This window comes from Perna viridis, chromosome 10, assembly GCF_037379345.1.
Source record: "Perna viridis isolate PV_CMFRI_1.1 ecotype Kerala chromosome 10, ASM3737934v1, whole genome shotgun sequence".
Lineage (NCBI taxonomy): Eukaryota > Metazoa > Mollusca > Bivalvia > Mytilida > Mytilidae > Perna > Perna viridis.
The window spans coordinates 31,421,773-31,447,880 of NC_142454.1; the positions used below are offsets into that span (position 1 = coordinate 31,421,773).

At 33.0% G+C, this 26,108-nt stretch overlaps 1 protein-coding gene across 2 annotated transcripts in view; it reads left to right on the forward strand.

Annotated features, from left to right (window-relative positions):
* The window catches only part of LOC148605389 (THO complex subunit 2-like), a 51,860-nt gene that overhangs the window by 10,658 nt on the left and 15,094 nt on the right, over nucleotides 1-26,108 (forward strand). For both annotated transcript variants that reach the window (XM_088549518.1, XM_088549519.1), the window contains exons 11-31: nucleotides 509-698; nucleotides 3,129-3,289; nucleotides 3,735-3,836; nucleotides 4,433-4,517; nucleotides 5,714-5,807; nucleotides 6,619-6,699; nucleotides 7,322-7,418; nucleotides 8,110-8,227; nucleotides 9,532-9,711; nucleotides 10,047-10,211; nucleotides 10,989-11,146; nucleotides 11,937-12,063; nucleotides 13,145-13,286; nucleotides 14,369-14,526; nucleotides 15,274-15,402; nucleotides 16,972-17,285; nucleotides 17,726-17,792; nucleotides 18,118-18,223; nucleotides 19,163-19,289; nucleotides 22,002-22,444; nucleotides 23,225-23,265. In XM_088549518.1, coding sequence (XP_088405644.1) covers nucleotides 509-698; nucleotides 3,129-3,289; nucleotides 3,735-3,836; nucleotides 4,433-4,517; nucleotides 5,714-5,807; nucleotides 6,619-6,699; nucleotides 7,322-7,418; nucleotides 8,110-8,227; nucleotides 9,532-9,711; nucleotides 10,047-10,211; nucleotides 10,989-11,146; nucleotides 11,937-12,063; nucleotides 13,145-13,286; nucleotides 14,369-14,526; nucleotides 15,274-15,402; nucleotides 16,972-17,285; nucleotides 17,726-17,792; nucleotides 18,118-18,223; nucleotides 19,163-19,289; nucleotides 22,002-22,444; nucleotides 23,225-23,265 — 3,085 coding nt within the window. The remainder of the gene's footprint in view (nucleotides 1-508; nucleotides 699-3,128; nucleotides 3,290-3,734; nucleotides 3,837-4,432; nucleotides 4,518-5,713; nucleotides 5,808-6,618; nucleotides 6,700-7,321; nucleotides 7,419-8,109; nucleotides 8,228-9,531; nucleotides 9,712-10,046; nucleotides 10,212-10,988; nucleotides 11,147-11,936; nucleotides 12,064-13,144; nucleotides 13,287-14,368; nucleotides 14,527-15,273; nucleotides 15,403-16,971; nucleotides 17,286-17,725; nucleotides 17,793-18,117; nucleotides 18,224-19,162; nucleotides 19,290-22,001; nucleotides 22,445-23,224; nucleotides 23,266-26,108) is intronic.

Here is a 26,108-nt window from a genome sequence, read left to right on the forward strand (position 1 = left end):
CCCAAATAATGGCCATGTACTGATGTAGTCAGTGTACACAATTATAAGGGCAATCCCAGAAATGTATGTATGGTGAGGGGGAAGGCACTTTAGTTCAAAAAAAATTTGCATGGTGGCTTCATATATTTTTCAAATGGTCCAAATAAAAAGTGTCTTTCCCTTCCGCATACAATCAAATCTGGAATAGCTTAGTGATATAAACAACATGCAAAGCAAGCCATGTCATGCAAATCTGAAAAAAAATCACATAAATTTTCAAATTTGAGCAAAATGAGCTCCAAAAAAATGGGAAGATTTGAATCAATAATAAGTGATCAAAATCTGCTTAGAACAGCCCAGATGCCACCTCCTGCACTATAGATTTTGAAAAGTTTCCCTCCGGGGCTCTCCCCCCTCGGTGCTCAGTTCAGGCCTGAGGGCCCTCAATGGTGCCACCTACTTTTAATTTTCTTCCACCTGCTTTCAAACGTATTGAGAACCCTGTACTTAGAAAAATAACCATTTACAGAAATTCAGGTTTACCACGGAAAATTCTGAAATGTAAAATGAAAGAGGACAAGAAAGTACCACACATCAATTCATACAGAGAGTTACACACAGAGGTGTTCACAGTACTACGTTACTTAGGACCATACACAGCTTACGACCCGCTTCTGATTGCCAAAATCATCAGACTTGGAAAAACATTTATGGCTAAGGTAAAATATTTATTTATGAATTTTTAGTTACTGCATAAAAGATAGGATACGTCAGTACATATACAATGTGCATGTAAATTTTATGAACTGGAGCCTTATATTACAATCTACATGTATTTCTTTTCAACAGAATAATGAATCAAATCAGTTTGGTAAATATATCATTTAATAAGTTCTATATGAGTTATAAAATGAACAAAGCAACTTTGTTCTTTTTGATAGAGTAATCAAGGGAACCAAGGTAATAGCGGTAATCAAAAGAATGTAATCCAGGGACAAAGACCCGACATGGAAAACATGTATACACAACAAAGAACATAAAGTACCTAAAATCTTACATACAAAGTAACAAAAGTAAATGAGCAACTCGGACTCCACTAAAAACTGGGAGCATGGACCAGGTGCACCTGTAGGGTAAGCGTCCTCTGCTTTTCTAGAAACACCCGCCGAGTTGCTCATAAAAAGTCAAGTCTGGGGTAGACAAACGAGGAAAGGAAAACTATGACCCGTTGAATATGTCATTTTTCATGGTGCTGATGGATACACCATAACGATCCACGAGTTCATGATGACAACCATAAAACTTTTGTAGTGATGACTTCAATCTTGTAGCAACATAACCCTGTTCCAGAAGCCTATTTGTTAGAGTTCTAGCGCGATACAAAAAGTCTGTGTAGTTTCGGCAAACTCTGGCATAAGATACGAGTTTTAATATGAACACTCCATATGCAGGAGCCGAAGGGATGTTGCCACAGATGAAAGAAAAGTTAACAATTCTGAATGAAAAGTCATCACGTTTGTCGTAAAGTTTGGTTAATAGTTTTCCTTTACCATTGATTTCTAAGTGTAGGTCAAGATATGAGGCTGACTTCACAGTGTCTGTAGTATCCTTTATCTCAAGTTTTTTTGGGTAGATGTGATGTATCAAACCCCGAAATTAGGATTGTTTAAAGATAATACATCATCTTAATAGCGGAAACTGAGATTGAAGGATCTAGCCAAACGATATTCTTTCTTTCTGATCAGATCAGCTATAAAGTCAGCTTCATAAGAGTGAAGGAAATAGGTCAGCAAGCAAAGGAGCATAATTTGTTCCCATTGGAATGCCGACCGTTTGTTGAAAAACACGTCCACCACACTGGACAAATATGTTGTCGATTAAAAATTCCAGCATTTTGTAAACATCTTTCTCTGTATATTTGGAAGATGATTTGGTAAATCATGATATTTTTGGTCAATCCACTGCCACATGAAAGAGTTTCAAAATACTTCATGAAAATAGTCATATCTTCATTTTTAGGGCCACTTACTGTGAAAGTACTTTTATTTGTGGATATTGATTTTCGTGGTTAAGGGGAAAAGCACAAGTTTGTGGATTCTTGAATTCCTGTTTTTGATGATCCTGTCACACAAAAGCCACGAATATGGGTACCTCATACACAATAGTACTCTCACAGTATCTCATTAAAAGTATTAACCCAATATTAACTTACATATAAAATCAGTATACACCTTGCAATAACAGAAGAAAAACTAAATATTATACTTCCTCTCAACAAGTCAGCAGGGTTTGAAATTAGCAAGGTCTTACTTGCCAATGGCCCCTAAACTTTTGTGTGGGTACTAAAAATTTTTAGAAGTACATCGATTGTAAAGAACTATACATATTGGCTACAAAAATTTAAGCTGTTGACTGCTAGGCTGAAATTTTAAGTAACTGTCTTTGTAAGAATCATGCAAAATCTGAAAAATGTGATATACCTCAAAAAAGGCTACATATTTTTATTTTTGTAATTAAGTTGTTTTATGGATCTATAGTATGAAATGTGTAATTATTCATTCAAATCTGACTGCTCTTAGGAGATAATCGACATTGAAAATACAGTAGATTCTATTATATTTGAGCTCAATTTACAGAGTTATCTCCCTTAATCTTGAAATCTACAGTGCATTCTATATAATTTTTTATCTCCTAAGAGCACGGGTTATAGGAAAAACCACATGTTTATTTCTGTTTACTATGACATTTCAAACAAAATATCAAAAATAAAAATATGTAGGCTTTTTACCCATGAATCACATTTTGCATGATCCTTAGCTGGAGTGCTACTTAATTAATATTGGATTTACATTGTCTGTCCAACTGTCCATATTTTGGGGCAAATATCTTGACTTCCAATGGATGAATTGATTTCAATCCCAGTATATGGCTATATATACAAGTACATGTAGGTGGAGCATATATTGTAAATGATTTTGGTTGCTGTCCAATATCAATTTCCTGTACAAGTTGAGCTGTTCCTAGCATGACAATGCATGCAACTTCATGTTGTTCTTGGGTTTACAATTAATTGGAAGTCAAATTTGTTATAAACAAAATGACCATCTTTAGAGTTGACATGTTTACTAACACACATATTGCCTTTACAGAGACAGAGTGGTGGTATTACCCCTGAGGATGAAGTTGCATACTTTGGTTTCCTCAACATTCTGGATGAAGTTCTTCTACCAAGTATGACAATGCTGTCCAACAATTGTTGTCTGTCCGAGGAGTTGTGGTCATTCCTCAAGCTTTATCCTTATGAACTCAGGTAATTTCAGAACTACCTCAATGGTCTTGTGGTTGCTTCCTCACCCAGAGTGCAGGAGATAGCTAGTTTAATCCCAAACTGAGTCATACCAAAGACTGTAAAAAGGGTATTCATTCTAGCATTTTGTATAAAGAGCCTACTCTAAGAATCAGAATATATTGCTGTGGGCTATTGCTTCTGAGAAATAGCACATTAATTAACGGGCTCAGAGTGTGGACTAATAGAAAGGAAAGTATTTTTTGACTGATCAAATGTTCTGTAACATGCTAAGGACATAATACTACAGTGAATGAATTAATCAGATAATTCCAAACCTTTTTTTTTCTGCTTTTTTTCAAATCCTGATTTTCTTTTTAACTGTATATTTTACATTCTATTTTGCCAATTTCTGTCTTGTTTGTTGACCTAATAAAATCAAATTTTTGACCCAAGGTTTATTTTATAGGTACCGACTGTATGGTAACTGGAAGAATGACACATACAACAACCATTCCAAGCTGATTTGTATTAGGGCAGACTGTCTGGAGAGAGCCAAGTATATTATGAAGTGAGTTGTCATTGTCCAGGACATTTACATGTACATCGATGTTTTTGCAATTTCATTTTCATATCATTTACTAGATGTAATGAAGATAAAATTGATAAATGATATGTATTAGGGCAGACAGTCTGGAAAGAGCAAAGTATATTATGAAGTGAGTTGTGATTGCCAGTGTCTGTGACATTTACATGTTCATCAAAGTTTTGGCAATTTCATCTTCATTTCATTTTTTTTTAATGAAATTCTGAATGGCAAGTTATTTTGGTGGGTGTAAAAATTTTGATTTTGAAGCTAAATGGTATACAAAAAAATAGGCATTTTAAATTTGGGCAGATGATAAGTATTTAAGCCAAGTATACATATTTTGCAGAATTTATTTTGACATTTTTTTGTCATATGGCTGAAATATGCCCAAATTAGCACCCTGTGAAAGTAAGTAACCCACTATACATGTATGTAAACTGTATGGTAATGATTTCATCATGTTACTTCTGAAGAAATAAGTTCAGCCATTGGATGAAAAAAGCCTTCGGCGGTTTAACTTTTCATTACTATGAAGAAGGGAAATGTATTCAGGATACACAATGTTTATTATTTTGTAGGAGATTATCCAAAGAGAATGTGAAGCCATCAGGAAGGCAGCTTGGTAAACTCAGTCACAGTAATCCAGGTGTTTTGTTTGAATATGTAAGTCTTGAATGATGACTTTTAATTTTCGGTTGATATTTATGCCTAGTAACCCAAGCTCACTAAAAACTGTTCAGCTCATTAAAGAAAATTAAATTTACATTGATAATCATTTGTAGTCGGAAGAATTTATATAGGGACAAAAAATACCCCAAGCCGAACCCCAAGCTGCATCATAAGGTGATGTTTGGCATATCGTCAGAAGTCATTGTTGACCTAGGTGCTTGTTTATTTTAATGTAATTAGAAATCATTTAAATTGTCTTTTACGTCCATTATGTTTTTAATCCATTATTAACACCTCCTGATTGATGATTACCTAGTTTTTACAACAATAAATATGATTGACATATTTATGACCCGAAGGCTTAAAATAGAATTTGGGAAAACCTGTCTTTACCTGGATGAGGCAAAATTCTCTATGCAATAAACCAAAATGCACCTGCAAGGCCTATGCAAATAAGCGATTTTTTCCCTAATAGAAAAATAGGAAATGGTTTTGTGCAAGAGAAAATTATGCTGATAACCGAAATATGCAATAAAGCGATATGCGATTAAGTGGAGTCGACTGTACCACTTTTATATATTAATTTAGGAATGCTATTGGGTGACCTAAATCTGGCTTTTGTAATACCTGTGTATCCTACTTAATTACCACTGCTTAGTACCTGCGTGATCTTCTTAACATTCCTTCAAGTTTGAATTTGAATAGCTGTCTATTTTGATAGTGATGACCATTATATTTTACCTATTTCAACATGAAAGATAACAAAAGTAGCAGTATTCAATATTCAATTCAAATTGACAAATTGCCTGTAACCAACATGATTTTAATATGTTATGTAAAGCATGTATGTGAGGTAGATACATGTATGACAATGTACCAAACCATACATGTAGAGTTCATACAGGAATGTTTGTATTATTACATGTGTATGTCAAGTAGCAATTATAGGAATTTGTTATACGCTGGCATTTGGATGCTTTCTGTGGTAAATATTGGCAAAAATACTAAAGCATCAACAATGGGATCATTCAAATACATCAAAATCCAAGTTCTTGGTCTGAAGGTGAAAACAGGAAATTAAGATGATCTACATACCCATTGCAGTGAACTTAATAAAATAGATTACATACAAAAATATGGTTGATACGATAGTGCAATACATTATACAATGTATTTCAATTTCCTTGTAGGTATTATCCCAGATACAGAGATATGACAACTTTATTGGGCCAGTGGTAGATTCTCTGAAGTACCTGACATCGCTGTCCTATGATGTTTTAGCATGTATCCTTAAATGCTTAGCTTACCTGATTTGTATATCCTTCCACACAAAGTGGTGAGGTATTATGTGATGCCCTTCAAAAATTTGCGTGTCCATCCCTCAACAGTTTCCAGATGACACATATAATTTTAGAAGGTATTGAAAAATCTTTTTCAAACTTTGTGTAGTTATTGAGTCATAAAATACAGATGAAGTTTGAATTGCAGTGTGATAGGATTATTTATACAAAAGTTATGGCCACCTGAAATTGTATTTTACCAGCAAAATTTTTAATGTCGCATGAGATGCCCTTTTTTATATGTCTTGATAAAAGCTGACATTGCTATAAAATATCAACAAAAACTAAACGGGAGGATAAGGATTGAGATTAAAATAATCAAATATTATATAGATATATATATTCTTTGACCATTTCAAGAAAAGAAACAAATACCTAGCCCATTTTTAATGTTTAAGATTCTCATTTACATAGTTATGATACTTGTTATAAAGTTATGACAAAGAATCTATTTGCATACATTTTTACATTTTAGTGTATGATTATTTAGATGTGATAGTTAGTGCTGTTTCACATATTTTTGTTAATAACATCAGGGATGATTTTTTTTTCCACTTTTTAGTGGAATTCTGCTAATCGAAATCTGGATTTTACCCTTGCAATTCTTTTTTTTTTTACTGTTTAATTATTTATGATTTTACCGATTTCTGCTTTGTTTGATGACCTGGTAAAATCTCTGTAACATCCTTATTGACATAATTTGTAACAGGGGTTTGTATCTGTAATTCCACAAAAATTCCTTAACCCGTAAACAGACTGCATAATAGAAGCTGTAGCCAACCCAGACAGAGCCAGAATGAAACATGATGATACTAATATATCACTTTGGTTACAGAGTAAGTATGATTTACTATTTAGTAGTGGTGTGGTTGAAAGGCAGTTATGGCTAATAACTGTAAATACATGTCAGTCAGGCACTTATAATGAGTCAATCCCAGTAAGTTTTAAGGTTTTTTGAAACATGCTGTGGTAAGGTTGTTTTTGTTTGTTTTCCTCTTACATTTTTTACTTTCAAGGCCTGTGTTGCCGCTCAAAGTTTTGAAGTGCATTTTCATTCCAAATTTTTCTATTTCTGAAAAAAAATGGGAGAGATGAATTGGGAGGAATAAGAATTCATTGTTATTTGTGGTAAATATCTTGACAATAGTCTAGCATCCTGAGAAAACTTGGTTTTGACCAGGATTAAACTCCTCCCCATCCCCCCCCCATCCCACCGTATGTGGTTGGTCCTAGTGCACCACCATTTTGATTCCACAAATTTAATTTCGTAGGAGTTATAGGACTTCTGCTCTTTTTTTTATGTGGTGGCTGGAGACATGTGGCTATGTATAATGTGCATCAGTATTATGTTTCATCATGTCAAATTTTTCTTGAAGAGGGTAAAAAAATGTAAGAGACCTGTCATTTTCTATGAACAACTACATCTAAATAGATATAAATTCTTTAAATACTTTTCAGGTTTGGCTAACTTTGCTGGTGCCATATGTAGGAAGTACAGTGTAGAGTTAGCTGGAATGATGCAATATGTGGCCAATCAGCTGAAGGCTGGAAAAAGGTGAGTAAAATGTGTTTAGCTGGAATGATGCGGTTGGTGGTCAATCAGCTGAAGGCTGGAAAAAGATTTGTCTTATTAGGCAATTTGATGAAAATTCTGCTTGCCTAAATTGAATTCTAGGTTGTCCTTTAGAAAATCCATGTTGAAAAATGAATAAGTGCTTGTTCTTCGAGCAAGTATAACAACCTTTAATGTCATACCCTGCTTTGAGACTCGATATAATTCTTACTGGGTTCCATATACACATGTATACATACATGTATGCAGTGTTTTCCCTATTTTTTTTCTCCTAAAAGGTCAAATATAAATTTGAACAGGACAAGTCTATTCATTCTTAACTGAATGATGTATAATTTTTTTCACTTGAATCAGACAGATGTCTGAAGCATGCAAATTGTCCTCCAGCCTGGCAGTTTCGATAACTCAGTTACTGTGAAAGTACTGTAATTTGTGGATTTTTGAAATCTTGGTTTTGAGGTTTTCTCTATACTAATCAGTGGAATTCTCTTTTTCGTTTGGGGCAAAATTTTGTAATTTGGCCTTCCAACAAAAAGCATGAAAATTGGTACCCCATGAACAATAGTTCTTTCACAGTAGTGCTTATTGGAAAAAAGCTATTTGATTTTATATCTAACATCTGACTGCGTTAAATTTAAATGTTAAATAATGTCATTTTATTTACATCTTTTAGTTTTGACCTGTTAATACTTAGAGAAATTGTACAGAAGATGGCTGGGGTTGAAATTTCAGAAGAGATTACCAATGACCAACTTGAGGCTATGTCTGGAGGTGAATTACTTAGACAAGAGGTAAGATTTACGATTTTATTTTAAAGTAAAATTATGATACAATTGAATGCCATGCACACAAAAGATCCTGGATTTCTCAGACACAATTCTAAGTACTTGAGTGTAAGTATTTGTAAGAATCAGGCAAAATGAGAAAATTCAGAAACATGCATTTCAAAACTCCACTAATCTGACAATGTAATATCACTCAAAGATGCTTTCTCTATTTGAAAAGATCATCATTTGATCTCTGCATCACTGGCTTTGCACAGAAATTTTCAACAGAATCTTAGAATAATGAGGTTTTTGACAGGGTTATCTGCCCTTGAAATGATCGTTTTCAGTGCATTGTAATGAATTTGTAACTCAATGGTCCAGCATGATATGGACAATCTTGTCTGTTTTCCTTGATTCTGATGGTGCAAATAGTCTAATTAAACTATCAAAATAGTGGGCTTTTTTTCATACCATGTTTCTTACAGGTACTGACACTTTTTCTACTTTATTATCAATGTAGATAACCTTGGATTTCTCAAACTTTGATTTCTTGAATACTAGAACTAAATTGTAAGTCCACATGATAATAAATTGTAGAGAATAACACTTGCTTACTGGAACAAATCAGCCATTTTGTCAACTTGGGTAATAAAGGGTGTGAAAAAACTGAAGCCCTATCATTAATCAAAGTTATTTATGGTGAATACAAGTAATATTTATGTTTAGTAGGTCAATGTTAAGGAAAGTACATGTTTTTATTTTGGCATATGTTACTATCAACCAAGGCATTTAAGTACTTCTCTGTCTAAGAATCAGGCAGAATGTGTATGAGGTGTGGCACATGAAGAAAACAAACACAGTTTTATTGCATTATCTATTTATACCTAATAACCTCTAGAATAATCATTTGTTACTTTTGCTATTGTATGTGTCTAACTCTTTTTCAATTCTATCTGAAGTGTATTTGAAAAACATGATAAGAAAAAAATATTTCAGAAATTAGATTCCCAAGTAGTGTAAACGTACTAATTTTCGCTATTTTCGCAGTAGACAGAAAACCACGAAAAATAGTACATGCGAAATTGATGTTCTAACACTGTACAATGCTAATAATTTTTTTTGAAACCACAATTATCTTGATTAAAATACAATCAGCTCCCTTTCTTTTAAAGAAAAAAAAAACATCAACCAAATTAATTACATCTCTAAAAATGCCAACCCTGCTCTAGACTGTTAGAAATCTTGTGCATTGAAAGAAATTGTGTCATATAAATTTCCTTTCCCAGAACAGAAATTAACACAATCATATTCTGCTGCTATTTTGACAGGGTGGTTACTTTGCTCAAGTAAGAAACACAAAGAAGTCATCAACACGTCTGAAGGATACACTTCTGGAGCATAATCTGGCCTTGTCTCTGTGTTTACTGATGGCACAACAAAGAGATGGTGTTATCTTTCATGAGAGTGCTGCAGGACATCTGAAACTTGTTGGCAAATTGTATGATCAGGTAAATATGAATGCTGTGAAGGTACTATTGTTTGTGGGGTACCAATTTTTGTGTTTTTCGTGGGTAGGCCAAAACCACAAAATTTGGTTCAAAACAAAAAGGAGATTTCCATTGATATGTATACTGAAAACCTCAAAACCACCAATTCAAGAATCTACTTGAAACTTGTGTTTCTTCCCTAATCCATGAAAATTGTTATCCACGAATTAAAGTACTTTTACCGTAAAAGTTGTGATTTTATTTTCAATAATTAAGTGTTAATTTTCATGTAAGCTTAAGCAAACCAAGCAAAGTTAAAGAAATAATATTTTTACTCGTTTACAATTTCTTTTTAGTGTCAAGACACACTAGTACAGTTCGGAAGTTTCCTGTCCATGCAGCTAAGTACAGAAGAATTTGTCAAGCGACTCCCAAGTGTTGATCAGCTGATCCTTAAACACCATATACCAGCTGATGCTGCCTTCTTTCTCAGCAGGGCACAGTATGCTTATGCAATAAATGTAAGTGAGGCTTTGGTAGGCCTAGACGGGATGTTAGGTCAAAATCTACCATTAAATGCATAGAAAATTTGTCATTTACATAGCATCGCATTCAGTATTATAAAATTATTTTAAAATACTGATGAAAAATGGCATATATATTCTTCATGATAAATGTGAGGAAAGGCAATAAAAAGAAGATTTTGCAGTTGTAATGCAGGTTTTGTGATCCTGGAAGTAAAAAATAAAATGCTGATTGGTCCTTGGATTCCATTACCATCTACATTAAAAATTCTGGTAAGGGATATGAAACTTGAACAGGACTTACATACACTATGTCTTATTTTATGTGCCATCAACTAAGCTGCGAGCATCAAGATTTTCAAATGATCTTTGCATGCATCTGGTTGTCTGATATGTATGTCTCATGATTTGGCCTAAAATTGTGGTTGTAGAATGATTTGATGCTGATGTTGTCTACCATGTCGTAGTTGGATTGATTTTGGGGAATGTAATTGTAAACATGAAGGGCCACAAACCAACATTTTTTTTATTTCTGGAAAATTCCTTGAGTATAAGAGTATGAGTCTCTTTGAAATTGTACAAGTTCCACCCATTAAAGGAAGGTAAAAGTTACCTTATTACCATAGAACACTTATGTCACTTGTGTGGACATTGTCTTTCAAGTTGGAATAGCTTATGTTGAAATATGTATCATCTTTTTCAAATTATTGTAAAGTAAATTTGTGTAAGACGACTTGTGTAGAATTATGAATCAACAATGTGTTATATTTCTAGGTAAAATATGATGAGCTCAGGAAAATTGATAAAGCTAATAAGCAGACATCAACTTCTCAGAAGACACAGAGGTATATAGAAGCATCAGAACATGTGATGGAACCTGTGATTAACTCAATTCGTCCAATTTACACGATGAAAGTTTGGGAGGATCTTAGGTAAGTTTAATTGTTCTTTTATGACCCCAAAAAGTTTGCTGTTAGTGGACACACTTACATGTTTATCTATGAAATTGTTATGTAACCTAGTTTACCAAAATGTTGTTCAGGAATTACAACAAATTAATGGTTTTTAATGCATGTAGGCATCTCTCACCGGAAATTCACATTTTATAGAAACTGATCATGACCACCTTTTGACTGCAGTGGAAACAAAACTTCAACTAGTCTTGAACTGATACAATTAGAAGGTGCATTGATACATGTTCTTATGTATATTTTAACAAATGGTTGGCTCAAGAGTCCGAATAATGTATCCAAGTAGGGTGTCATGCCTACTTGTGGGCTGTTGTTTCTGTGAGCTAGCACATTAAAGATCCAGCTCAGTGTGTTGGACGAGGACAAAGCAGGGTCTGTTTGATTGGTCAGTGTTGTCCTGAAATAAATGAAATGTCTCCCATAGGTTGTTAAACCATAAACAATCAATCAGTCAATCTATATGCAATATGCATTTATCAAAAATACATTTATGAATAATATCTGTCTCTTGTACGCAATCTTCAGACTTGGTCTTGTTTGTATAGGCTTCCTTGCATTAGATAAGTCAACACATTTACCAGAAATGATTTACTTCTGCTTTGAAACAGAATTCCACTTTTTCAAATTCAGATTTTAGTATTTTGTTTCTTTTTTTAATGTATGATTACTTCTGATTTGACTGATTTTCTCTTTTTTGTTGGCTTTGGAAAAACATGTCTGATTTTTTATGTTAATAAATTTATGTTTTCAGCCCAAACTTCTTTGTAACATTCTGGTCTCTGTCTGTGTATGATCTGGCTGTCCCTACATCTGTGTATGACAAACAGAAGAGCAACTTACAATCTCAAATCAGCTCAGTGGAGGAAAACAAAGATCTGGTAGGTTGATAAATGTGTTGTAGTGTTAGAAAAAAAAAAAACTGTTTCATGCCCTAGAACTGCTCCTTTTAACCTTCTCAGTCATATGATTAAATTAAAAATTTAACATAGATATTTTGATATTTTGTGCATTTGCCACCAACACCTCTGTTGATTAGATAAAAGGGTCCTCCTAGGTGGGGGTGAATATTAAGAAACTTCGGTGATGAAGAAATATAGTAACTGATTATTCCTTTGGTGATCGAATATTACTTAGAAAACAGAATTTTTTGTGTAGAGTTATAAAATAAAATAATAAATAATACATAGGATTTAATCAACTAAAAATTTGACTAGTCAGCACATTTCATTTAAAAGATTGAAGAAAAATATCTCGATTTGATATATTTATGATATCTAGTCCTGGTTAACCAGGAATTTCTTCCCACTCTTCCAAAATTGTAAGTACCTACCTGTGCAAGAACCACACAAAATGTGTATAATGTGTGGCACATGATAAAAAAAAATGTAAAGATTTTATTGCATTATCCAGGTATTTATACTACATAACCTCCAGAAATAACCATAAAAGTGTCTGTAAAGTTTGCTATTCTGATATATTGATAGGTCAAATTTTGTTAAAATGCACTATGGATAATGGCAGAATGATTTTTCTGCTCTCCCCCTATATAAGCAGTCAAAAAATTTCTGTTATAGTTGCTTCAGGGAAAATTTAAATAGCATTTTGGTAGTTTCCTAGATGTATTATATATATATATTTGAGGCAAAAAAGACCAAATTAAGAGAATTTATGTGCCACCCATTGCCTGATTCTTACACAGAATGGTGCTTCAAACAATTGAATAGGATATGTTTGTCCCTGATTTCAAAAATCAGCCATAAATATTGATTCCACTCAACATATTTGGATGAAATTTTTACCAAAGCTGCTGCCCTTAATCTCTTGTACAAGGTTTAAAAAATCAACAAGTATTACTTTGCTGGCAATTATTACCTTTTTACAATTTAAAAAAAAAATTGGGATTATGGGGAACATGACACACTGCTCTTTCAGTTAAGTTTTGTTGTGTTTTATATATAGCCTCAAAGTAAGAAGAAAAAAGAGAAAGAAAGGTGCAGTACTTTGTTGGACAAATTGAAGGATGAAGAGAAGAAACAGTCTGAACATGTACAGAGGGTTCACGCTCGGCTGAAATCACAAAAAGAACAATGGTTTATATCACGTTAGTATTACATTTTCACAACCCAGGTAATACAGGAATCCCCCATCTGTTTGTTTATCTGTCCCTCAGTCTGTTTGTCCACATATCTTGTAACTACTCATAACTACTCAATGAGTTTTGATGACAGTTTATAGGAAGGTTATCACATGCAAATGGGCATGATGGAAGACAATTATTTAAATTCTGCAAAGGGAGGTTATCCAACTAATGGGGCATTACATTTTAAAACCTTGTAAGCACAGCTCCTTTTAAATTGCTTAATTGATTTTAATTAAAGTTTGTAAGAGAGTGTAGCATTAAACCAAGTTTTACAGTTTACTGCAAGGGGAGATTATCTTACTTAGGATTTAAATGTGATTGAAGTCTATTTGAAGTAGGGTAATCATGTTGATGGATCCTTTTTCAAACTTTGTATAGTTAATGAGTATCATATACAGGGATGATTTCGCTATTTCAAATCCGGATTTTACTGTCACGATTCTTTTTTTACTGTATATTTACTTCCGATTGTGCCGATCTCCGCTTTGTTTGTAGACCTCGTAAAATCATCCCTGCATATAATATAGGTCAAGTACAAATTTCAGTTTGATTGAATTATTTACACCAAAGTTAGGGGCAATTTAGTTATTTTTACCCCCAAATTTGTGTAGTAACAAGGCAGGGTATCATTTAATGTCCCATCAGATATACAGTTCTCTTATGGCAGTATTTTATTTTGATGAATTCTGACTTTTAGTTGTTAAAAATATTCATGTGTATTTACTGTTTTTCTTATGGCAGTATTTTCCTTTGATGAATTATGACTTTTAGACATTAAAAATATTCACATGGCTTTACTGTTTTTTTTATGGTAGTAATTTTCTTTAATGAATTCAGACTTTTGACAAATTCAGACTTTTAGTCATTCAAAATATTCAAGTGGCTTCAATGTTTTTCTTATGGCAGTATTTTCCTTTGATGAATTCAGACTTTTATTCGTTAAAAATATTCAAGTGTCTTCACTGTTTTTCTTATGGCAGTATTTTCTTTTGATTAATTCAGACTTTTAGCCGTTAAAAATATTCATGTGCCTTTCATTATAGGTTGTACTAAGAATGAGACCATCACACAGTTCCTACAGCTCTGCATATTTCCACGGTGTTGTTACACGGCCAGTGATGCTGTTTATTGCGCCAAGTTTATACATATATTACATGATTTAAAGACACCAAACTTCTCTACACTGATTTGTTATGATAGAGTAAGTACAGACTTTTATTTACTGGAAATGTATTAGTTTTGTAGATTCTTTCAAATGAACATATAGCCAGTATCTATATTTGTGGTTTGGAAAAATTTATTAGCATGTCATAGTAGACAAAAAAAATTTCAATTTTACTGGTACTGCTGTGGAAGTGCTTTATTTCATGGATACTAATTTTCTTGGATTAGGGAAGAAACACAATTTTGTGGATTCCGTAATTCATGGTTTTTCAGTATACACATCAGTGGAAATATCCTTTTTGTTGGAAACCAAATTTCATTGTTTGGCCTACCCATGAAAAAACACGAAAATTGGTACCCCACAAACAATAGTACCTTCACTGTAGTTTTTATGACTATTTGACCATTACAGAAATAGTGATAATTAGTACACTGAAAGATTAATTCATTTACAGTATTAGGCCAAAGTTAGATTTAATATTCTCTGTTTTAAATCTTAGACAATGGGTTTGCATAGAAGAATTTAATTTCCCAATTGTGCTATGAATTATCAAGTGGTGAAAGAGATTGTTCTTGAATGTTAAAGCCAACATAAAAAGGACTAAGAAAGAAAAATACTTCTAAAAATTCAAAGTATTGCCTCTGACCAAGATCAAATCAACGGTCATCAGTGCTATTCATAGCAACCAAGAGGAATATCTTTTAATCTGTATTTAAAAATTCATGTTTTGAATAATGCAAAAAGAATTTTAAATTTGTGTTTTTTTCTTATGACATCTTGTAGATTTTCTGTGATATAACTTTTACTGTGACTAGTTGTACTGAGAACGAGGCTCATCGCTATGGTCGATTCCTCTGTGCTTCCTTAGATACAATAATGAGATGGCACAGTGAAAAGAAAATTTATGACAAGGTAAATAAATATAATGTTAATTTAAGTAAACAGTTGAGACTTGAGGTATGGATTAAAATTGATGGCATGCACCTCATTTAGATTGGATCCATTCTCTATCACATAAAATTAATCACCATTGATGAGTTCAGTGTAGTATGTTCGTGTAATGTTTCTTCATGGCTGAAGAAATCCTATTGGAGGAACATGACTTTACACATAAAGATGTAAACATCTAAAAGATATTACATTTTATATTTAATAATGAAATAAAGGCATGATAAGTGTGAATACTTATTAGCTACATGTACATACATGTATGCAGTGATCAAATTTAAGGGAAATTCGATTACATTGCTAAATGTAAGATGAAATTTAACTTTGCAAGTAGAAATTATTTACAGATGAAAACAATAAATGACATTATTATATAGATAGCAGTGTTTTATCGAATGTTCTCAGAGAAAAAAATTTCAATAACTCACAATGTGAAATAAATTCAGTAATTTCACTCTCAGACTTTCTCCCGCCAAAACGTCACAACTTTGAAATAAAAAAATTCACAAAATTTGAAATTTATGTTGAAAATGGCAACAAATAATGGAGGAAATCTATACAATAAATAGGATAATCAATTGGTTATTGTGAGTTATCAAAATATGATTGCTCATGCCAAGAACGCAGTAAGGTTCAACCTGTGCATTAAACAAGTTTCGCACACTCGTTAAATCTAGGGGTTCTTTGGCACTCGTGATCATATTTTGGTTATTCACTCCTTCCAATTAATTATCCTATTATTCAAAGCTACGGGAGGTCGGTGAAGAAATTACAGTTACATATAAAAGTAGAAATTTTACTGTTCAATGCTTGTCTTTTATATTTTGACCCATTATAGTTTTAGTAATTTTAATTGTAAATTCATGATTTTTTACATTTTTTGCATTTTAATCAGTATTCTGAATTTAACACATTGAAAACAATCAATTTTATCATAGAGATAGTGATTTACCAAACGTTCTCTGTGTAAAAAGTTTTGTCATCACGAATATCAGTCTGCCATTCACAAAATTAAAAATTTTTGTTGAAAATAGCAATGAATAATGGAGGAAATCTATACAATAAATAGGATAATCAATTGGTTATTGTGAGTTATCAAAATATCATCACTTGTGCCAAGAACACATTTATGTGCAAGTTTCGCACACCCGTTAAATCTAGCCATTCTTCCACACTCATGATCATATTTTGGTCATTCACTCTTTCAATTAATTATCCTATTACATTTTCTATGTCATGATGATGGGTATTTTTTTTTTTTTTGAAAGGCCACTGATATAACTGATAAATTGAGCAAAACCTAGGGAGTATATATCAGATGCATTGGTAGGGTCTTCTGCTTTTTTGCTCTTCTGTTATACTTGTGTCTTGTGGCAGAAAAAACTATAAAGAAGAAAAACAGTGAATAAATAAAAACATGGACCAATTATACATGTATTAGGAATGGAAAAATAAATAATAAAAATTACAAAAGCTTTGCATATTAAGATTGATATTTTACTTGATGTAGAAATTTGAATTTCATTTTTGCAGGAATGTGCCAGTTACCCAGGATTTGTCACTGTATTCAGGAAGGGAGCTGACAGTGTTAACAAAGCTGATCAGCTTGACTTTGAAAACTATCGCCATGTGTGCCACAAGTGGCATTTTCGAATAACAAAAGCCATGGTGGCATGTCTAGAAAGTGGCAACTATATACAGATACGCAATGCCTTGATTGTTCTGACAAAGATCTTGCCTAACTATCCCAGAATTACCCAGTTTGGGCAAGCTTTAGAACGAAGGGTGGACAGATTGAGACAGGATGAGAAAGACAAGAGGCCAGATATTTATGCCTTAGCTATGGGGTAAGTCTACATCCAAACCTATTTCATTTATATAATTTGTATGTATGGATTTTAAGTGTTGCGAAAATTGTTTCTTGCTGGTTTCCAAATGTACTGGATACGTGTAAATTTGACTTTTTCTACATGTATACGAAATGTTTTATGGTATACTGCTGTTTGTTCATCTGTCTATATGCTACACATCACATTATAACCCCAAAACACTTAGCTAGATTTAGTGTTAAAAAAAAATATCACTTGTTATCATGGAAGGGAGTTCAATTTTGAATGTCGTTGTTATGTGATATTTGTTTTCAAGTTATGGGAACTAAAACACTGTAAAAAAAGGGACAGATGTATGATGTGTTTTATTACAGCTGTTTGTGTATTGAATGCAATTGGGTACAGCCGATCAACTACAGCTTTAATTAAATGTGTAAGCTTGCATCTGTATTTTACAGCTACTCAGGACAACTGAAAGGGAAGAAGAATTCATGGGTTCAAGAAACTGAATTTCATCTGAAGGATGTAAGTTAAACGTAAAATTTTAGAAATCTTAACTAGATCATTATATATCAGTATACCTTTCATTTCAGCATAAGAAAATGAAAAATTTTGTGTTATTATTTACAAATTAAGCTTAGAACTTCACAGGTCCATAATACAAGTTTATGATATTCACTTTTTCGCCTTTTACCAATAGATAAAAAGCTTTTAATTTTAAAATAAAAGATACTATCTGACAATATGACAAATTAACAGTTCACAAATTAAGTTTCTACAAGATTTTACATTGTATTTTGACAGCTTGTAAGACATTTGTTTTCTTCATGATACATTTTTCTATTTTTAGAACAAGTCTCAGGCAAAAGCAGCGGCTACAAATGCTAAGGCAGGAGCATCTAACCAGAAATCAGCAGACGACATGAAAGATGCTAAAGCTACAAAAATGTCTGAAGGTAGGATACTCATTTTTATAGAAGACTAGGTCCTCACAACGGAATCAATAAGAATTTAACCTTTGACCTTAGAAACATTGAGCGCCCTATTTCTATTTCATCATTACAGGAAGAAAAATAAATCATAGTTGATTAAGAATTGTAGTAGGCATGATTAATTTAAAAAATAAACTTCCTCCTCTTAATGGTTACACCTGCCTTATTTTATATCGTATACATTATAATAATACCAGGTTACCAGTGTAAAAGTTAGAAACAGTGATTGCTGCATTGTTTTGGCTGTAAATATTGACAAGGCTTTCTGGTATACTGGAGAATGGTATTGGTCTTATCTACATAATGTACTGATTATGCCGATTTAGGTGTAATTGCCAGAATTTTTTCTGTCTCAGCATTGGGTAGCCTACTGAGAGCAGAAAGAAATAATGTTTAAAAGTTTTGTGCAAGAGTCAAATCTACCGTATTTTCCAGACTATAAGTTGATATTTTTTTCAACAAAGTGTCAGCCTGGACTTATCGTCCATGTCGACTTTTATAAAGATTTTTCAAGAAAAATTTTTTATTTACAACGCATTTCATTAGATTTGTTTAGTTCACTTTTGATTGCTTTAATTCAAAATTTTTGGTATACTGCAATCAATAAAAGCGGTCACTCAAAAAGTCAAACCAGCGATTGAATTCCAATATTATTGATCATTGCCGCTATCCTTTATGAATGAATACAACGATGTTAATAAAAACTTTGAAACTTTGAACCCATTAAAGTATATAAACAAATGTTTCATCCATCAAATGCAAAACAATGCATAATTAAACTTCTACAGGTCACTACACGGTCTTAAACAATGGGCAAAACCAATGCCTGATGTCATGTTCTCTTATGCATTATTTCAGCCAAGACCAGGGCCTGATATCATTTGCTCTTACACTTTATTTCAGTCAAGACCAGAGAAAGTAAAGAGTCTAAAGAACAGAAAGAGAAAAAATCAAGTGAAAAGAAAGAAGCAAAAGCGGAAGCAAAGATCAAAACAGAAAAGAAAGAAGAAAGGAAGGAGTTAGTCAATGGGTAAGAGTAACAGTGTGGGAAATCATTTTTAGCTCACCTGGCCGAAGGGCATGTGAGCTATTGCCATCACTTGGCGTCCGTCGTCGTCGTTAACAATTTTTCAAAACTCTTCTCTTCTGAAACTACTTGACCAATTAGAACCAAACTTGGTATGAATGTTCCTTGGGGTATCCTGCATAGAACTGATGTGGAGATTTTTGATTCGTTGAAAAACATGGCCGCCATTACTAAAAATAGAACATATGGGTCAAACAGTAGTTTTTTGCATATATCTCCAAAACAGTTAGGTTTAGCCAAATTCTGACAGGGCAAAAGTGTTCAGCATGATGAGATCTATCTGCAGTTAAATTTTCATTTTAATCTATTAAGCGATGTTGGAGTTATTGCCCTTTTTCAACGTTTTTTTGCTATTTTTTATGTTATTTCTTTAAAAAAATCTTCTCCTCTGACACTATTTTACCAATCGCAACAAAACTCGGTATAAGTGTACCTTGGGGTATCCTGCATAGAATGGAATTGGGTTTTTTTGATCCGTTGATAAATGTGGCCAGTTACTAAAAATAGAACATATGGGTCAGACAGTAGTTTTTCGCATATATCTCCAAAACAGTTAGGTTTAGCCAAATTCTTTCAATAGCTGAAATGATCCTTATATTTAGGACTACAAAAGTCTTCAGGCATGAAATTTGTCAGACGCTTTCTTATAAGAGTTATTGCCCTTAACAGGAGAAAATGACAGGGTTTTTTTAGTTTTCAGCCAATGTCTTGAAAACTATGATAGATCGAGACTTTCATTTACTGAAATGATCCTTATGATAAGTCCTATCAAAGTTTTCTTGAGTCAAAATTGTCGGACAACTTCTTGTTTTATTTATTGCCCTTGAAAGGCAAAATTCAACCAGGTGAGCGATTCAGGCTTCTGGGAGCCTCTTGTTTCCCACAACTTGCCATTCTGGCTAGTGAAATATTTATCTTACTAGCCAAATTATTTTGGGTTTTTTTTGTCTGTACTATCACCTGTTTTCTCATGGAATTGACTATCTTCTGCTTTCTTTAACTATCTTTTATTATTATTTTTTTTTAATTAGTCAAAAACTTGTCCATTTTCAATTATTCCCTCCCATTTAAGTTTTTCATGTACTTTACAGTAACAAAATATGTACTGCATTTCTGAACTCATATTTTAACAAGAAAATGTTTATCATTTGGTCTTGTTCATTTTTATTTTGACAATAAACAACTAATTTGGAAGGTAACAAATCTTAAATTACCAAGATAATTTTTGTTTGAATACTAATATGAGATCGGAACCATCACGTAGGTTTTGGCACATCCCGTTTACTGAAATTTAAAATGGCAGATCGTAAGCAATGCTTTACAAGTCCATAAAATTGTGCATATCATGCCAAAATTCATTTGACATATTCAAGGTCTCACTAACCACTTCTAACGTTTCCATTACTTTACATGTTAAAAAAGTAATTTTCAAAGTCTCACTGTGAATTCCCAGGACAAAGAACACCTTTAAGTTGCATACCGTTGCGAAGCTTGGAAAATAAGGCTTCCAAAATCATTATGCTAATGGTACGATGATTGTAGAAATTCTTCACAAACTTTACTTGAATAAATAATACTGAAAATCCATATTTTTAACTGTTCTGCTAACTGACAGCATGGAGGCAAATTACTCACACATGTAAACAATAGTCATACACTTTTGTAGTTAATTACACATACGACTTTAAAGTACACATTCTCAGCTTTATTTTGACTACCTTTAATCATAATACACACAAATAATGCACTTACAATGCATATGTCTAGGTTCAGTGTGTTTTTGGTACTACATAGTGGGGTGGCCAATTGACCCGGAAGTGGTTATTGAGACCCAAGCTAAATTTCTTTAAATGTAGGGAACATATTTTTAAAGTATGACGTTAAGGGATGTTTTACTGAATAATCTGTTGGCTGGTTAACTTATCTTGGAACTCGCCAATCAAATGATGGTCGCCAAATTGACGAGTGTTTGCTATTGAGAACTCGACAAATTACACATCTACTCGTATTTGGTTCCCCACACTGGAGTAACAAAAGTGAAACAGAGAACTGGAGGGTAATGTTTAACAGACAATAAATTTATCAAATTTGACGTGCAACCAAAGAGGACACCCCATCAGCCTACATCATGGAGTGCAACTTGCATTGAAAAACCATCTTTTATCAGCCCCAATAAAAAGTGGAAGTCTACACAAGATGTGTAAAACCAACCAGCTTAAGAAGTCAGCACAGAAAATATTCTTGACTGGACATGTTCATGAAATATGAAAATTAACCCAGTTTATTATTGATAAGAAATTTACGGTTCTTTTTTTGCCTGTCTGTTTACTTCTGATTCTGACAATTTCCACTTTTTTAGTTGGCTACGTAAAACCATGTCTGTTGATGAAAGTAACAACAATCAGCTACATGTATAGGAGTTTCAAATTCAGACAATCTAAAATTTGTGTCTACTTGCATGGTACAAAAGTTGTTAGATGATTTTTTTAGGCCTCAAACTTGTAAAATATTCTGTTTGGCACCATTACCAGTTACATTGTATCTTGCTTCATAATTATGTATTAGAAGACATATTTCTTTTGATTTTAGCTTTCTTAAAAAAAATGCAAATGGTATTATTATCAAGGAATTGTAATTCTGATATTTTCTCTGTAGAGCACCTAAAGAAAAGGAAAAAAGTAAGGAAGACAAAAAAGAAAAAAATAAGGATGAGAAAAAAGAGAAAGCTAAAGAAGAAAAACGGGAGAAAAACAAAGAGGAAAGGAAAGAAAAGAATCGGGAAGACAAGGAGAAGAAAGAAAAATCAAAAGAAGAAAAAAGGGGAAAGGAAAACAAGCATAAAGAGCACAAAGATGGAGTAGAAGCTGTTGTTAAAGAGGAAAAGATGGAGTCTCCCCGTGAGGCTAAGGCCAAAGATGAACACAGGAGGGAGAAGGAGAGGCAAAAAGAGGAGAAGAAGTTAAAGAGGTCATACACACCTGATCACGATACAAAAGACACCTTGGAGAGCCGCGAGAAGGAGAAGCACCGTGTGGAGAGATCATCCAGTCATACCCATCACAGTCCTGATGTCAATAGATCTTTGTCTGATGAAAGGGGTAAGTAATATATTTTACTTCAGGAGAGTAGGAGAAAAATATTTACCCTAGGAGTGCAGTTGGTAAAATATTTTCTCAAAGAGTGCAGGAGGAAAAATGTTACTCCGAGTGCAGGAGGTGAAATATTTTTGTCAAGCAGTGTGGGAGGTGAAATTTTACTCGAGTGCAGGAGGTAAAATATTTTTCTCAAGGAGTGCGGGAGGTAAAATTTTACTCGAGTGGAGGAGGTAAAATATTTTTCTCAAGGAGTGCGGGAGGTAAAATTTTACTCGAGTGCTAGAGGTAAAATATTTCAATTTAAGATTACCAAGGAATGCAGTAGGAATTAAGAAGCTACAAATAGATTCTAATTCAACAAATTATTTCATGGCTTCTCAAAAAAGAATATAGAAGTAAAAACTTAGAGCACTAGTGGGGATATCATCCTTTTCAGTTTTCATGTTTATACTAGTATATAACTCTTTGAAGTACTGTCTAATGTTTAGGTAAAAGAATATTTTCTTTGTTTACTGCAAATTAAATCTTGATACATTGACCTAGAGTTCATCAAACTCCATATTAATATGAGGAGAATGGATATGGTAAATATGTCAATGAGACAACAAACCCACTGGGATGAAAAATGTCAGCTTATGGCCACCCCATCTGTCATCAATGAACTGACTAGGAAACCCTTACATCACTGAGCAGGATGCAGCTGACCCCAATACAACATAAGTCTTCTTTACAAAGTCTTTGTACACTGCAAAATATTCTCTTTTTTTTTTCTTTTTTTTTCAGATGTAAAAAGAAGGAAACTGGATTCTCCGACGAGGGATAAGGTTAGTATGATGGAGGTGGTGAATGGCTGACCAACCATGACCAAGGGGCAAGCATTCCCGTGGGTATTTAATCCGTCTTTTTAAGTTGCAGGGTTTTCAGCATAGGATGGAATTATAGAAGAAGGATGAAAGAAAATATTTTGTCGTCCAGAGGAAGGAAGAAAGGAAAAAATGCATTCAAAATATCTACATGAAGGGGAGTCTCAAATTTATCTGCCTGGAGCAGTGATGTGTTTTTTGTCGTCATTTTGTAATTTCAATGTCGTGAAGGAAAAGCGTCTACTAAGTTCATTGAAATATCTTACGCCATTTGAAGGTATGGTGAATCAGTCTAAATTTACCAAAATGGAGATCGGAAATGTATCCAAGAAAATCTTTGAAATATCTTTATATCTCATGCAGTATCCACCCAAATTGTCCAATATGGAGAAATTCCCTGATGTATCCAAAATACCACGTCCTCAATATCCTCGTTTTATGATGAAATGGTGTTGTTTTAAATGGAAATCCAGTAAATTTGTTGTTGTATCTGGAAATACAAGAAGAAATCCATCTCTGTTGTACGTGTATTAAAAATATCCCGTTAAAGTAATATGTAGTAAAGTTATTTCCACCATTTTTGGCCTCAATCAAAATTTGAAAGCAAAGAGACAGCCAAAATTTCTATCTTCTATATTGAAAAATTGACAGTTTCAAGTGCAGTTGATGTCAAAAATTGAAGTTTTTAGGTGCTATTTATAGACTATGCAATTTTGATGGACTTTGCTCATCCTGATGTTTCCAATTATGCAGTCACCAAATTCATGAAATAGACTAAAAATGAAGTAAGATGATCCTGGAGTCATTTTATGGAGTTCCAGTGTATGATGATGCCAAATGTCCTTATGTGTTCAAAGCCAGGAGTTCGTGCCCTGACGTCAGATGAAGATTTTCATAAACATGCTAGAGTTTTTAATTTTTCTGGACAGTAATTGTGTTCAAGCTAATTCTTTTTTTTTAATTTTGTGACAAAAAACATTTCAAGAAGAAGTTTGCTCAGGAGAAACACAAATAATTTATGAATATGTAAAAATAATTTTGAAAGTACATGTATATGAAGAGATCCAATTTGTTTATTCAGAGTACTTTTATTTTATATTATTTATTTATTTTGATTTTTATTTTTAATCAATGAGGGATCATTTTTTCATGTTTCCACTGATTTTTTAATAATGTTGAATAAAAGCATTTTTTGGTATTTTTTTTTCTTTTTAATAAAAAAAGATAAATTGTGTTGTTTTATGAGAAATTATCCTATCTAAATGGAATAAGGGATGTTTATGCTAATTACATGGTGGAGATTCATTATCTTTTGGTTAAATCTAGCAAGTTACATGGTGGAGATTCTTTTGGTTAAATCTAGCAAGTCACATGGATGAGTATGATGAGGACCAACCAATTGTCATTTTTATGGATAACTTGATGCCACAAAATTATTTAATTTGGATAACTACAAAAACAAGAGGAGTTATTTTCAAGGAGTATTTTGCTAAAAGTTTTGAAGTGTGTTGCTCTTTATGCATAAATTATGATGGATGGATGTAAAGCAGAAATAGAAATAATCCAAAGAAGAGGAAATACTTAATGTTTTTACATCTTTCACAAAAGTAGAAGAAGTTAAAATGTCTTCATGGAATTAATTATTCAAGGTAAAAGGAAATTGCTACTTCCCACTAAAAGGTTGACCCGTGTGCTTCACTTCTGTGGAAGGAAAAGTGTATTATGGCCATTTGAATTGCTTTGAATTTATGTAATTATTATTAAGGCCATTCAAAATTAATTTCTTAGTTCTCCAGTCAAGTTTCATGTAAATTGACGAGGAAGGAATTATTTTTACCTTTTTACTGCTTCAAAAAGATGATAAGTGTGTTAATACATTGTTCATATGCAGAAAAATATGATGTGGGAGTTGGGTTTGATATGGCGATGAAAATTTGTAATGAGGCATCTTCAGTAGAGACTAGAATAGGTCTGAGAACCAGGAAATTAATTTAGTTGGCTTAATTATTTATCATATATTGGTTATGAGTTAAGGTTTAAAGGTGGCAAGGAAAACATTTAAGTTAGCCAACAGGAAAAAAAATAAGTAGATGGAATCTATGGTTGGAAATTGGGAACTAGAATTTAATTTTGGAAATCAAAGAATGAAAACTAAATACATGAAAACAGAAAGAAACAGATAATAAATTGCAGAAATCAGAAAATCTAGGGAGAAAGGTTAGACCTTGAAAACTTATAAACCACAACATTACATTTCAATTAGAGCATAGTCATACATGTAAATTAACCAAATACTTTGCAACCAGTCTATTAAAAAAAGTCAGAATTATGTGTGAGACTGTCAAACATGTAGCTTAATAAAAATTATATGATGCTGTGAGAAAACAGTGATAAATATACAGGTGTATATGAATAACCCATGTCATTGACATATTGCGGTCTTACCTCTGTCACTGTAGAATTTTGCTCCACAATGGACCCGATTCTGTGCAACATATAGGCTGCATCTTTTCATAAACATGAAGAAACTAGTCCTTTTAGAATAGAGGTAATTCACAGACTCCATTTTATCTTTGTTTTACCATGGGCTGACCATTCATGTCATTATTTAACCATGCACTATTGCTTGGGGAAAAATAGGTAACATAAATGCCCAGCCCATGGTAAAACTACGATTAAATGGAGTCTTTGAATTATTTCAAAATGCATCTTCCTCGAACCAAGTAAATATTTTGACCTATAAAATGCTGCAGCAAATTCTTAAGACAACAAAAAATGGAAGATCTCAACAACAAAACCAACCA